Raw genomic sequence first — 15,919 nt, 5'->3', positions numbered from 1 at the left:
TCATCAACAATCACCAGTGTATACTTCTTCCCACTACAGCTGGCTATATTAACAGGACCAAAAAGATCCATATGAAGAAGGTGAAATAGTTTCTCAACAGATGAAATCTGCTTTGATTTGAATGAGGCATGGTGATGCTTCCCTTTTTTACATCCAGGACATAATCTGTCCTTCACATAAGACATTGTAAGTAGTCCAGACACCAAACTTTTACTAGATAACTTATGAATATCTTTGAAGTTGAGATGTGAGAGTCTCTTGTGCCATAACCACTTAAGGTTGTCTGCTGCCTTTGAATAAAAACAAGTATCAGTTGTTGTGAATGCCGTGTTCATGTCAATTTGATACATGTTCTCATGTCTTTTTGCTGTCAGCAGTGGCTTCCCTGTCTTATCAAAAATAGTGCCAATCTTCTTTCTAAACTGGACTATCTTACTTTTGCTTGTCAGTTGGCTTATGCTGAGTAGATTATGTTTAAGCCCAACGACATATGCTACATTTGAAAATGTAACATTCCCATTTGTTAAAGTACCAAAACCCTTTATGTAACCCAACGAATTATCTCCATATGATACAACTAGACCATCCTTTTCTTGATAGTCCATCAGCAGGGACTTACATCCGGTCATATGTCTTGAACAACCACTATCGAGATACCAGATTTGCTTGTTTTGATTGCCCTGCACAGTAGCTAAGAGATTAGTTCTTTTTGGGAACCCATCCAAGGATGAGTTCTGGAAGGGTCATCTTTGATGATCTCTTCCTGTCTGCTGGTTTGCTTGAAGAGGCAGCAGCAGATGGGGTTAGGGTTAGAGTACACCGGTTGGCTAAGTGAAACTTGCTGCCACACTTGTAGCATTTTCTCACATTTGGTATCGGTGACTGATCATACATAGAGTAAATGGGTGCAGTAAGATCGGGTCTACTTTCAGATATGGCAGCTATGAGCTGATCAAGCTTGACAGTCATTATCTCAGTGATGGATGACCCAACACATGATTTCACAATTTGGTTCACTTTAGCTTTTCCCTTAAGGGCAGCTTTCCTTTTAGAACCAGTACCATAATCATGGTATACTGCTTTGCCTCTGTTGTTTGACGAGCCAGTGTGGGAAGTTACTGACCCGTCAGCTGATGCTGGTCGATTCGTGTGAATCTTGATTGCTGCCTTTGACTTGTCAGTTTTGTGTTTTGCTGGCTTGTCAGCAGCTACTGGTTGACCAGTAGAATTTTCATCAGCTGGCTTAGCATTGGTGAAATTTGAACACGAAGGGGAATCAATTGATTTTGGCTTTCTTTGATTATTTTCAGTGATTTCCCTTTTAATGCGTCTTTCCTTTGGAGTCATGTAGTAAATGCTTGAGGGATCAGTAGTTTCATCAATTGAAGTACTGGTTTCCTTGGCTTTTACTTCATCCTCCAGAATTTCTTTCATAGACGGTGGTGGGGTCACTGTAGGTCTGACAAACTTATTTGTTAAGACCTTTTTACCCTTAACTATCTTGGCAAAAGTATTTGGCAAGACAGCTTCAGGATCAGTTTCGAGAATGGGGTCCATGTAAGTAACTTCTGCAAGAGCAGCAGCAGCAGCATAGTCACCAGCAAAGAAAGCTTCAACTTGGGCAGGCACCTGCTCATTTACACACTTAGCTGTGCGTTGAGCAGATGTACACCATGAAGCAACAACCTTCTTGAGGTCGTTTAGCTGGTTCTTAACATCTGCTGCCTCAATGTGAAGAGACTTTAAAGCAAAATTTTGTTTTTTAAGTTTTGAAATTTCATCCTTCAAGTTTTTAATTTCATCAGTTTTGCTTTTAAGTTTATCATTTAAAGATTTGTTATCATTTTTCTAAACTTCTTCACATTTACTGCCTCTACATAAATCAACTCTTAGGTAGTCAAACATTTCAGCTTTTTCATCATCAGTATAAGTTCAAAAATTATCAACCTTATACAGCATTTCAGATTTCCATTGAGGTGAATCCTTTTTCAGATCAGCTTCCCTCATATCAGCCAAAAACATACTACCATTATTATCCTCATCAGACTCCTCGACCTCCTTGGCCATCAAACACAGCTTTTTGCCAGAAGCATAACCAGCATCATCATCATCAGTATCACTGTCAGAAGATGAAGAAGAGCTGGTTTCATCCCAATCATGATGCTCAGCAACTAGAACCTTTTCTGGCTTCTTTCCCTTCTTATCAGCCTTTGCACTTTCTTTCATCTGAGCCTTCATAACTTTGTACTTGTTCTTGTACTTATTAGCTTTTGAGAAGGAGTTAGCATGTGATATTGAAGGTTTTCTGGACATGCATTCAGCAGCAAAATGTCCAACCTTCCCACAATTGTAACACTCAGATTTAGGACCCTTGACTGATTTGCTGTTATACCTAGCACTAGGTTTCTTACTCCCTTTGTATGACTTACTGGTTCTATTATGATTGAACCTTTTGAAATGCCTAGCCAGCAAAGTCATACCTTCAGCAAACCCTTCCACATCATCTTCATCATCACTGCTTTCTTCAGACCCAATACCACTATCCACTTCATCTTCTGCTGACTCTTCTTTTGCCACCAACTTTTGAACCAGTAAAGCTTTTTGAGCTTTTTTTTAGCAGCAGTAATAAGTGCAGTATCATCAGTTTTTGAGGATTTTGAAGTGGTGGGGGCAGACATAAATTTTTCTTTTAAGTTCAGTTCAAGTTTAGCTTCTGCCTTCTCATGGTTCCAAAGTGTACCATAAAGAGAGGACATGTTAAAGTTCTTTAAGGTCTGGGTGGTTCTTAAGGGGTCAGTGACAGGTTTCCATTTAGTAGCCAGTGAGTCAATGAATTTGTTTACTTGTTCAAAATCAGTATATGTGATTTTTAAAGTAAGCAGGTCAGCAACTAAGGAGTTAAACCTAATGAAGGTTTGCTTAAGGGTCTCATTCTTATAGGCAAAGAACATTTCATACTCTCTTTTTAAAACAATAATCTTGTTCTGCCTAACCTCATCCAAGCCTTCATAAGTAACATCTAGATAGTCTAACATAAGCTTAGCATTCACTTTTCCCTTAATCAGTTTGAACAGGTGGTTAGGTAAAGTTATAGCTAACAGAGTTCTGATCTTAGGGTTAAGTCCAATACGACGTTTGTCCTCAGCATCCCATTTAGCTGGAGTGAGAATAACTTCTCTTCCAGGAATGGCAGGAGTGTCAGCAGTAGCTAGGATGCTACCAATAGTCTCAGTTTGGACAAATGGACCATCTCTGGCAATACCAGGCATGAGTGGGTCAATAGACTCCAGGTGAAGCATGAACCTTGCCTTCCAAGTTTCATACTCATCTTCATCGAATTTGGGTGGTCTATTGGATGAGCCATTTTCAAGGTAAGCTGTATTTGAGTATGCAGCCATGAGAGAATTCAGATCCAAGATATTAAATTATCAAGACTGATGCTCTGATACCAGTTGTTGGTCTCTTGATTAACAACATGAGTATTGTGAGGGGGGGGGGGGTGAATACAATTTTTTTTTAATTAAATAACCAATTAAACATGGTTTAGTATTCAAGCATGAAATATAAGTAGAGTCAAAGGTAATTTTTCAACTGTTATTCTTTATTGATTAAATCACAAAGAATTACAACTATCCTTGGTGGAATGATAGTTGGTTGATACAGATTTACCTAAGTATAGCTATGAGGATAAACTTAGAGCTATTACACGTTTTGGACTCTAAATAAATAAACCCACACCACTAGTTGTTATAATAGTGGATACAACAATTTATAGTAGTCCTATTAACCGTGTAATGGTTCTATTGTCCATTGGTACATAGGATGTCTGTACTTGTGAGGACAACTGCATCAGAGAGCGTGCTCTCCTCTTTCCTCTTTGGTAGCTATTGGCAGGAACACCCCAATTTGGTTTAGCACCACTATTCGTTTAAACAAATAGAATGTTGTGTTCCCTAGGCATTGATAAAGTATAGCACATGTCTGCACATGTGTTAAACTTTTGCATTCCCACGTGGTCTTGTAAGGTCACTTGTCAGCCGCTGACGCATGTCCTTTCCTGTTCAACTTTGTCTTTGACTTCTGTTGAATAGTACAATTGATGTAGACTACTCAGGAAACCACCATGCTTGTAATGGAGCATGGTTGTCTTGTGTTGTATGTTGCTTACCAGGTTTACTGGTTCTTCTTATGCTGAGTCACTTGATATTCTTGAATTGTTGGGTTCTCATCCTGTGCTAATTCGAAGAATACACTCTACCTTGTGCTGGTAGACTAGGCAGCATACTGAACACTTGACACATCAATATTTGCTGTCTATACATAAACAAACTTGTGCTGGCTGCACATAACATTTTAATGCAAATAAATTACAGTTTTGTCATAATTAAATCCTTAATTATTTTGGGGACTCAACAGGATGTTCTCACTATGAACGGGTCGAAAAGTGCAATTCTGTATCACAGACATTTCATCGGTTTGAGAAAGTATTTAAAGGAGACTGCTTCAACGCCAAAGATTAATGTTGCAGTGTGGTTCATCTCTAAGTGTGGTGTATCAAAAAAAAAAAAAATTGTGGATTCTGTTATTTATTCATGTATTTATGTTATTGGAAGAAATAAAGACGATATACCACATCAAATACGAAGATTTCGTGCTATATACGTTTCTACTTCGGGTCTATCAAAATCTGAAGCCTACATGTGAATGATGATCAAACGCTATGCTGATCAGAACAATTTAAGTAATCTATATCTGAGGGGAAGAATTGCCAGAGTTTCAGATCTAGAAAACTCAAATCATTTTATCTGTCCTGGAAATCAAAGGGAAGGTATATCTATTGTCTGTTATATGGGTTGTGCCGATTGATCTAGATAGCTGAGAATATCTTCTGGAGGGTATTCTGACTTAGAATTCCATCATCCCCAAAATCATCATATCATTCCATCATTATTAACTTTCCGCTCAAGCATGAGGTTTATAGCGACTGGTAACTGTGTTCTTACGGAGTATGCAATAAAATTGAGATAAACAAAGCCTTCTGAATCGAAAGGTATAAGTTTAAGGTAGAAGCTCATGGCTGACAGGGTTGCTAGAAACATCGTGAGATGCTTCCTGTTCAATCAAATCGAAAGTACATCGAGGTGATAGCGGACAACGTCAATTTATTGTGCTCAATTGACTACCTAAAAAATTTATGCGATCTCAAGTGAGGACTAAGTTTTAGATTATTTAACCATGTGCGCAAGTGATTTTCAAAAAGTCTGGGAGGAAAGTCTGATAAGTTTATTGACTTTCAAAGACTGAAAGTGTGAGTACTTGAAAAAAAATAAAAAGTTCTGAATGAATGAATTGAAAAATGTTAAAATTGCAAAATATAATTCTGTTCTGATCCCAAGTAAAAGGTAGAGTAATTCATCTTCTCACAAAAATATGTGTTTGTGCTATGTTAGATGTGTAGTTTGCTCTTACTTGTGATATTCACTATGTAGTTAGTTTGTGGAATTAATCCATCATAATGTACATGCTTGCATTATTTTATTTTTCTGTAATTTGCATTTAAAATATGAAAAAGATAAAAATTAGTTAGTAAATTTTTAATATTTTTGCATGTTTCATTTGCATATTATTTGGTGGATACTTCATAAAGTCAGTATGTGTGGACCAGGGGGAGTAAGCTAGTGTGAAAGTGTTAGTGGTAAAGATCCGTAAAATGAAAGGTGCATTAAGTCGGGTATTAATTTATTTGACTTAGGTTAAAATATTTTTGGATCTAGTATTGATGAGATAAAGGCTGAGATTTTGTGGACTAGATTAAATAAGTGAGATGAATTGATTGAGAAATAAAGTTAGAAAAGACAAGAATGAAAAGTTAAATTTTTAATGGTTAATTTGCAACCGGACGGTTACTCAATGCAACCGCACGGTTACACGATGTAACCGCCCAGATATATGTGTTTAAAGGGTTTTTGGACTTCACGTACAACCGTACGGGTACACCTTGCACCCGCACGGTTGCATAATTCTTGGCCGGATACAACCCTGCAACCGCACGGTTGCAGGACGGGTATAAATACCCAAACTTAGAACCGTGGGTTATTTGTGCTCATAATTGGCTAAGTCTAAAATTCTTCAAAAATCACAAAGTGCTAAAGGGAGTTTTTGATCTCGTTTTTCTTATTCTACTCGTGTTGCTGATCAATTTCATCTACAACATGTTCGATTTCATCCATTAAATCTGTTGTTTTAATTAGTTGTTATTTTTTATGAACTTAAGATCAATACAGAGAGTGTTGATGTGTTTTAACTGAAATTGTTGTTTTAAACATGCTAATCGGAGGTATTAGATGCTATTACAATGATTTATTTGATGATCAATACTCGGTTTGTTGGATTTGGGTTTTGAAAACCCTAACAGTTCGGATGAATGCAACCGCACGGTTGTGCGTGCAACCGAGTACTATTCTGTGCATCCGCACGGTTGCACAGCAGATTCAAAGTTCAAATTGATCAGTTATTCTTTGTTTTTTATTTATTTATTGTTGTCAGTTCAATGCGTTGCTTTAACCATCTTTGAGTTTATATGTTATAGTTCCCTTCTATGGTGAACAGAGCATCGCGCAGGGTGTCTCAGAGTGAATCTAAGAGTGCAATTACAAATCGAAGAAATTTAATTGCTCCTATTCTGACCGGGTGTCATGTGAGAGCTCAACCAGGTTTTACTGCTTACTGGAGGGGGATAAGTGCTGGGGCATTTATTCATCGAGATAGGATTTATTTCCCTAAGCTTATTAGGGAGTTCTATGCAAACTTTGAGTTTAATGAGAGAAAAGTGAAATGTATTCATCTGAATATGTTTGGGTATCCCTATGACTGGACTTTAGAAGAGTTTGCTGAGACACTCGATATACCTGATGGTGATTTTAAGTTCTTCAGCATGAGCAAGGATATAAACACTGCTCCTAGAAGTTCTGCAACTGGAAACTTGTTTTCTTCATTTGGTTTTGTCTCTGACTTGTGTAAAGCTGGGTTTAAGTGGCCCAGAAGGGGACCAGTAATCATCAGAGAGGAAAACATCAAGGATGAATACAGACAGATGATGAGAATCTTAAAGAGAAATGTGATGTTTAGAGATGAGGATGATTTAGAGCTGACTGTGACTGAAGTTCTAATGTTGATGTGTTTGATTAGTCAAATTTCTTTCAACTTTGCTTATGTGGTAGCAAAAAGAATGGTAGGGCTGCCAGCGTCTGTGGATCGTGGTTTGCCTTATGGGTTCTTGCTGAACAATTTCTTTGAAGATGATGATGAGTTGGTGCATCCAACAGATGTGGAAGAGGTGGAAGCTGAGGTCTTGTATGCAGCTTAAGTGTTTATTTGGTGTTGGTTGTTGTCTTTTGGTGTTCTCTTGATGAAACTTTGTTTGTGTGATATTGGTGCCCTTGTCTTTTGATTATGGCTAGATGGTATGTAAATTATGAACTTGATGAACTGAGATGTTTAAATTTGTGTAATATATGACTAGGTTAACTTGTTATACTTATGATATCCATGCTTAATGTTTATCTGATGTTTTTAATTTCATGAACTGTGAACTTGAACTTGAATGTTTTCTTTTGAAATAAGTTCGATTTGGTTGTAATAACTTGATTTTAATGTTTTAATTTTCATAGTATTGAATATGTTTGACTGTGTGTTTAGTTGTTTTGCAGGGAAAGTATAGTTTATGATTTTAGATAATGAACTGGGTCATAGGGGGAGTTTGTTGGTGCATATTTAGTCCCCGAGTTCATTATGATCAAGTTAAAGTGCTTAATCGTTTAACTTTCTCTGTTGGTATGCATCCGCACGGTTGCAGTAATGTAAGCGTACGGTTAGACAGGCAACCGCACGGTTGCAAGGTGCAACCGCACGGTTGCAACGTGCTGTGTATATTTAATGGGTATTTCGGGTTCATTGTTAGGGTTACGAATCATAACCTATCCTACACGTACAATCCGATACCCTGGTGCTCTAGCATTCAATATAGTCGATCTTTAACATATCTAAGTCGATTTTATTATTAAGATCAAAGGTTTTCATTGAGTTTTGAGTATAAAACCCAATAACGAGATTTTTCGCACTCGTTATTGAATCTAAGATCATTTAATCTTGTTTACACGATCCTACAAAAAGTGGCGGTACGATTGAAATTTCATCAACAATTAAATTACCTAATTGTCTATATATTCCAGCTTTATCTCATAAGCTGTTATCAGTAAGTCATGTTACAAAAGAATTAAACTGTAAAGTCCTGATGTATCTGACTTTCTGCATCTTGCAGGACATTCGGACAGGACTGTTGATTGGACGTGGCACTAAAAAGGGGGGTTATACTATGTTGACGAGGTTTCTCAACAAGGCACCGTGTCACTTGCTCACGGAACACCTACGAGGGAAGCCTGGTCATGGCATAGAAGATTGGGTCATCCGTCAGCCGAATTTGTACATGCTTTGTTTCCTAGTTTGTTTCCGTCAAATGATGTTTTCAATATAGATAACTCTGGCGGATTTGTGGAAGATAGGCAGCCACAAAATCATTCAAACTTCAACTTCATACCAAATTTCAACAGTGACTTGAAGAAAGAAAAAGTTCATGTGACTAAAACTGTGTTCTGCATTTTTAATTGGGTATAAATAATCCCATGACTTTTATCATCAAAATTAACCAAATATAACACATCATTGACATAGACATACTTGATTGAGATTTGAGAATTTAACAGTTTAATATGACAACAATGACCAACAGTAGGGAAATTTTCAAACTATGAAAGAAGACCAAAAATGACCCCTTTAAGTAGTTAACTTGCATCAAATTCTGGTTTTGAGCCTGTGTTTTAAATTATGTGTCAACAATTTTCGACCAAGCAATATTAAGAAAAGACTAAGTGGTAATTCAAAGTCACAAGGACTCCCTCTACTTTGATTTAAAATTATCATACAGACAAATGCATGATGAAATTTGACATTTGTTTCTGCATAATTGGCTAACTTATTCTTTTTTGGCTCATTACTTCATCGATATGGTCTATGTATGTGAAGACCATACAACTCAATGAAAATTAATTGAAACCACAATTAAACACTCTGAAAACAGGATTAAATAATCTTGTCTAGAGCTAAGTAACTTAAACGAATCTACAGTTAAACACTCTAAAACAGATTCAAGAGTTTTTCCACTTACAAGAATATTATCAAACAAGAAGAGATTTACTTAAAGCATTATCATTATCAAGATAATATATTTTAAAAAATAACTTGGTAACAGGATAAAATGCATGAAGACATCAATATATAACAAGCATATCTCAAAATACATTTTAATTACTTAATCTGAAATCCAAATCTTGAGGAGACGGTACACATTTAACTTCATTAAAATAATCATGTCACAACCTTATCCGTATTAAACTAATTAGATTATAACAAGAAAGAGTTTGTAGCAAACCAAAGTCTTTTATGTCAACATTCTCTAAAGAGATCTATCAATATAAACTGTAGTTAAGAAAAGACAGACTAGAATTATAATGGACCCCACAGACAACAAGCAGCCATAATATCATTCAACTAACAAGTTAATACCCAATTAATTATCTCCATCACTTGATACCAACAAGATTAGATAGATATGTTTACCTAGAAATATACACTTGTTACTTTTTGATTGAAGAAAACATTCCCTTGACTTAAAGTCATAATATACGCATATGTTTGAGATCATCTTATTGATTCAATCAATTAAAGATTTTCAATTTAGTATTATTCTTTATCTTTATTCTATAGTAAGTTTTGACCTTATCAGACATATCGTTTTGAGGCCATAAGCCTAGCATATCGCATGAGAATTCTGCTTCTGTAATCATTTGAATTATAAAATTATAAATATAAAATAGTGAATAATTAGGATTTTAACATTTTAATTTAAAAGTGATAAACACAACTGACCAACCTTAAGAAAACTCCAAGCTATAAAGGAAGACAAATAATGAGGTCCCTAAGTAGTTAACTTGCTTCAAATTCTGATTCTTTTAACCACTTTAACTGTTATGCCGACTTCTATAAACCAAGATGATTACTCCCTCCGTCTCATTACAAGTGTCTACTTACTTTTTTGCACGCAGTTTTAGAAAATCCCACTAACTTTATTCTCCACCAATCAGAATTCTTCTCTCTCCAGAATAACTTCTTCTCATTGGTTGAAACATAAAGTGGACACTTGAAATGGGACATCCCAAAATAGAAATGTGGACACTTGTGGTGGGACGGACGTAGTATTATATAAATATATCAAGAAACACCCCCACAATCATCAAAACTCAAAGGCTAGCTCTGTATTTGGCTGCAATACCATCATCAAGAAAATTAAAAAATAAAATAAAATAAAAAGATGATGCAGTCTGAGCTTCTAATTCAAACTTCTTGCCCACTTCATTCTTATTTCCACTCAAATCTTGATCATTACGAAAGTGATCACCATGAGTTTCTTTCTTCAGTCAACTGCACCCCTGAAAACTCATTGATTACTTCCGAGTATTCGCTTTTGGATTATGAGATTCATAATCAATCAGTGGATGATAACAATTCACAGAACATCAAGTTACTTGATGATGTGAGCCGATGGCTGTGCGACGATGATCAAGAAGTAGAAGAAATTCAATCAACTAACACTTACGAAAGTGTAATATCCGAAGAATTTGATGATGTCATGGAGCCCGAGTCTCAATCGGGCTTCCAGAACCTACTAATGGCATATGAAGAAGCCTTGTCAATGGGGCATATAAAGCTTTCCAAAGTGATTGTGAGATGCATAAGTGAAAAAGTAAACCCGATTGGTCCAGCTGTAGAACGCCTAGCTTTTAACTTGTTCGGGTGTACGGTAAATCAAGAAGAGGCATATCTCAAACAAGAATCTATGAGAAATTACAAGACTGCGTTCAGAACGTTTTACGAGGTTTTTCCGTATGGGCGGTTTGCACATTTCACAGCGAATTTAGCCATTATTGAAGCGGTTCCAACCCATGTGGAATCGGTTCACGTAATTGACTTTGACTTATGTGAAGGAAGTCAATGTACAAGTGTCAAACTTGATGATCATGATTCACAATTTGAGCACACAAAGTTGCAGCTTTGTAGCTATGCAAGAAATTTTGGTCTAAATTTGAAGGTAGAAGAGATTGATATGGGGCAAATATGGAAACAAATGGAGATAAACACCTTCTGTGGACAATTTATACCTTCTGTGGACAATTTATAGTCTTTAACTGTATGATTGGACTACCACATATGGGAAGAAAAAGAAATGTAACTCAAGTTATGAACTTTTTAACAATAGCAAAAGCGGTATTAGCAAAAAATGAAGGGATTATAACGTTTGGAGATGGGGAAGAATGTGAAGAAAAAATAAGAAATTGTTCAGATTTTTCTTCATTTTTCAACAAGTACTTGGGACATTACAAAGCGTTATACGAATCAATGGAATGCCATTTTCCAAGTTACTTGAATGAGGCAAGGGTTGCAATTGAGACACTTTTCGTTGCTCCTTTTATATCATCACAATCTTGGTTCAAAAATTGGGAAGATGGAAAAGAAAATGCGGTTGCCCGAAAAGGGCTCGGATTAAAAGGACAACCGCTGAGTCAAGAAAGCTTGAATGAAGCTAAGGAATTGGTGAAGGAAAAAGTTTATATGGAGTTAGAATTGAAGGTGGGAATGGGAATGAAATGGTGTTGGAATGGAATGGAACTCCACTAGTTAAAGTTTCTGTTTGGGTGTAATTCATAGATGTAGAATCTTGATACAATTTAGCATTTAAATATGTAAAAAATTTATAGATGCGTGTGCATAAACATGGATTCATATTAGATACTGTTTATATACAAATCATAACGCGAGTTCTATATCAAACAACAACAACAACAACAACAAAACTCAATACCACATAAGTAGTGTATGGGGAGGTGAGATGTATACAATCTTTCCCCTAACCGAGAATAAAGACAAGTCATTTCTCCACCCAGAGTGAAACACTCTCAAGAGTAGAGAAAGTCATTCCCCTCTTTATTCGACGGATAAAGAGATTGTTTCCGAGAGGACTTCCGGCCGAAAAAGTTTTAAAAATAAAAAAACAAAAAAACTAAAATAATAATAATAATAATAATAATAATAATAATAATAATAATAATAATAATAATAATAATAATAATAATAATAATAATAATTTGAATTATAAAAAATAGTAGATAATTAAATAATTTGGATTTTAACATTTTAATACAAGAGAGATAGGCACAACTGACCGATCTTAAGAAAACTCCAATCTATGAAGGAAGACAAATAATGAGGTACCTAAGTAGTTAACCTCCTTCAAATTCTAATTCTTTTATCCACTTTAACTTTTATGCTAAATTCTACAAACCAAGATGATTTTGTATAAAGATATCAAGAAACACCCCCACTATCATCAGAATTTAAAGGCGTAGAGCTCTCTATATTTGGCTGCAATACCATCATCAAGAAAATAAAAAGATGATGCAGTCTGAGCTTCTAATTCAAACTTCTTGGCCACTTCATTCTTATTTCCACTCAAATCATGATCATTATGATCAAGATTAACATGAGTTTCTTTCTTCAGTCAACAGCACACCCGAAAGTTCATTGATTACTTCTGACTATTCGCTTTTGGATCATGAGATTCATAATCAATCAGTGGATGAGAACAATTCACAGAGCATCATGTCACTTGATGATGTGAGCCGATGTTTGTGTGACGATGATCAAGAAATAGAAGAAATTCAAACAACTAACACTTTTGAAAGTGTACTATCCGAAGAATTTGATGATGTCATGGAGCACGAGTCTCAAGCGGGCCTCCAGAACCTACTAATGGCACAAGCAGAAGCCATATCAATGTAGAGCTTTCCAAAGTGATTGTAAGATGCATAAGTGAAAAAGTTAACCCCATAGTGTTATGACAATTTTCCTAGAGCACCCACACCAGCGAAAGCGAGGATATAATTTGTTTGAGACAAACTTGCGAGAAATAATAGAAAGCAAATAAGGTAACTGATAACACGACGATTTAACATGGTTCGGCAAAACCCTACCTACGTCCACCCCAAGAGTCTCCTTTATTCTTATAATATAAAAGAACCGGGTACAAGAAAAAGTACACTATGAGTTAAACCCAAACCCAAGCCCCTTAGATTTTAGTATAAAATCTAAGTTTTCCATACACTCTTTTACACTCCTTACAAGAATAAAACTCTCAACCTCACAAATACACACTCTCCGTTGATATTGTTGATCAACTGTGTTTTTCCTTTGTGATGCCTTTCACCTTCTGCATGACCATGTATTTATATTGCCTCTTACATGTGTGTTAGGTACATGTAAACTAGAAACAAATAAATGGCTACCATCCTTATTTGACTTGTAAACATGCAGACACCAATTTATTCAATAATTGTAGGCAAAGACTATTCCTAAATAGTCTATCACATTTTCCATGCAAATAATTTGCAACCACTTGTAAATGTGTGACGATCGCTCCAAATCCATATGGACGAACACGTCATTCATTGATTTCATTGCGAGGTATTTGACCTCTATATGATACGTTTTGTAAACATTGCATTCTTTTGAAAAGGCACACCATAAATGAATATTTAAATCAAAGGTTTTCGACATCTGATGATTTCTACATATAGACAATCACCATAAATAATAGTTTACAACATCATTTCTGTTGACAATGCAGTCAAAATAAGATACATGGTGATGATTTGGTAAATGCAACGTCTCCTTGAAAAATATGTCATGTAAGACTCCATGCACATAGCTTGTTTAACATCTAAGCAAACAGCGGAAGACTTCTAGGAAACCTGAGAATAAACATGCTAACAAGTGTCAACACAAAGGTTGGTGAGTTCATAGTTTTAATGTTGCTCATAATCTGTATATAAAGGTGGATCACAAGATTTCAGTTGTTTAATCCAGAAACGTTTATCAATAGATTCTACATAACAGAGCACCCTGGTAACTAAACTTTAACGCTTATATAATTTGTACCCTTTGTATAATCATCTTAATAATACACGCAAACCAACGTGTACGCTTCTCAAATAGCATACGTCCGTTAAAAGGCTAGCGCTCTAGCTCGGACGGGGATGTCAAGCCCTATGGATCCATATATAACTACTCGCGCCCACCAGTTCTTATAACCGGCAGTTACTAGTTACCAAAGCTAAGGGATTTTCGGTTCAAACTCGGTGTAGAATTTAGTATGTACTTGTATCCATTGCGTTTAAAATAAAGTGCATGTATTCTCAGCCCAAAAATATAGATTGCAAAAGCAATTAAAAAGGGAGCAATGAAACTCACGCATATAAATATTGTATATCGGTTAATAAAGCATTTGCATGTATTCTCAGCCCAAAAATGTAAAGGGTAAAAGGGATCATATGAAACTCACGCATATAAATCTAGTATTTTCAGTATTTATAAACAGTCGCATGTATTCTCAGCCCAAAAATATATTGAGTAAAAGGGATCATATGAAACTCACACAAAATTAGTTTTAGTATTTGTATCCATTTAGTAAAACAGTTTATAAAACTGCGCATGTATTCTCAGCCCAAAAATATATATTGCAAAAGCATTTAAAATGGGAGCAAATGAAACTCACACAAAATCAGTTTTAGTATTTGTATCCATTTAGTAAAATAGATATAAAATCATTGCATGTATTCTCAGCCCAAAAATGTAAAGGGTAAAAGGGATCATATGAAACTCACTATTTAATATTGATATACAATATTGTAGAAAAGCACGTAGATGCATCGGAGATGATAAACACGAGGTTTGATTCACAAAAATACCCTCGAACATTACCCATAATTTCCTTGGCAATAACCCATATTTTCCTTAGCTCTAGCTCGCTTGGAAACACGTTTTGAAAGTTACTTGGACAGCACTCCGTCGTAATATTTTATGTACATTATTATTTTTGTATCGCAAAAATAATAACATTAATAATAAAAATAATAAGATTAATAATAATCTTATTAATAATAATAATAATAATAATAATAATAATAATAATAATAATAATAATAATAATAATAATAATAAATAATATTACGGAGTATATCTATATTTGTGTATGTGTGTGATTATCTCGAGCCAAAAACTGCAATTTATAGAACCTGGCCTGAAATTTGGAGTCATGCGACTCGCATGGAAATGGCCTTCTGGCCATGCGACTCGCATGAGGACCAGGGACAGCTCACATTGTTTTGGCTCCTAGCTTGTCGACATAATATAAAATAAATATAAATATATAAATAATTAATATAATTATTTATATATTATATTTTATTCTTGTGCATAGTAGACTAGATATTTTTGGTCCGTTGCGTCGGGCGTTTCTTCTTGACTCGGGTCCCGGTTCCGGATTTTCAGACGTCCTTGCGTACTATTTTATATCGTGTACTTTGCGTTCCGCAACTTGTACTCTTGTCATTTTTAGACGTTCTTCATCAATAATTTGAACCTTTTTAATTGTATCTTGTACATTTGAGCATTTTGGACCTTTCCGTCTTCAATTCTTCGTTTTCGCCTTTTGTCTTCGCACTTATTAAATATAAACGAATATTACTTGAATATGGAACAATTACAACTAAAATCCTGTCTTTCTTGGGGGATAATGCTATGAAATATATGTTCCTTTTTAGCCTTATCAATAGCCTTAAATTATCCCTTAATTATATCACTCAAAGTGTATCTTAAACTTTCGAGTGTTTTGGTCATTTACTTCTATAAATCATCGTCTCGCTATTTGTTAAAATACATTTTTATAATAGCGGTTTACTGTAGCAAAGTT

General features: G+C 35.4%; 1 protein-coding gene and 1 pseudogene across 1 annotated transcript; both read left to right on the top strand.

Annotated features, from left to right (window-relative positions):
- The first annotated feature begins 10,426 nt into the window (after window positions 1-10,426).
- On the top strand, window positions 10,427-11,790 carry LOC139871675 (protein NODULATION SIGNALING PATHWAY 2-like). Its single transcript, XM_071859398.1, has 2 exons — window positions 10,427-11,237; window positions 11,279-11,790. Exons 1-2 carry the CDS (start codon window positions 10,427-10,429, stop codon window positions 11,788-11,790), a joined length of 1,323 nt encoding a protein of 440 aa, XP_071715499.1.
- An 836-nt stretch (window positions 11,791-12,626) lies between these two features.
- LOC139872716 (protein NODULATION SIGNALING PATHWAY 2-like) overlaps window positions 12,627-15,919 on the top strand; it is a 182,417-nt pseudogene continuing 179,124 nt past the window's right edge.

The sequence above is a fragment of the Rutidosis leptorrhynchoides genome, chromosome 10 (assembly GCF_046630445.1).
Source record: "Rutidosis leptorrhynchoides isolate AG116_Rl617_1_P2 chromosome 10, CSIRO_AGI_Rlap_v1, whole genome shotgun sequence".
NCBI classification, from domain to species: domain Eukaryota; kingdom Viridiplantae; phylum Streptophyta; class Magnoliopsida; order Asterales; family Asteraceae; genus Rutidosis; species Rutidosis leptorrhynchoides.
Note: the sequence above shows the minus strand (reverse complement) of the source record. Positions and strands in the feature narration are given on the sequence as shown.

What these genes read in the sequence shown, in the direction of transcription:
- LOC139871675 (XM_071859398.1), top strand. Translation starts at nt 10,427, where the DNA reads ATGATGCAGTCTGAGCTTCTAATTCAAACTTCTTGCCCACTTCATTCT. An exon ending in TATGGGGCAAATATGGAAAC is followed by an intron (nt 11,238 to 11,278) that starts AAATGGAGATAA and finishes TTTATACCTTCT; the next exon opens with GTGGACAATTTATAGTCTTT.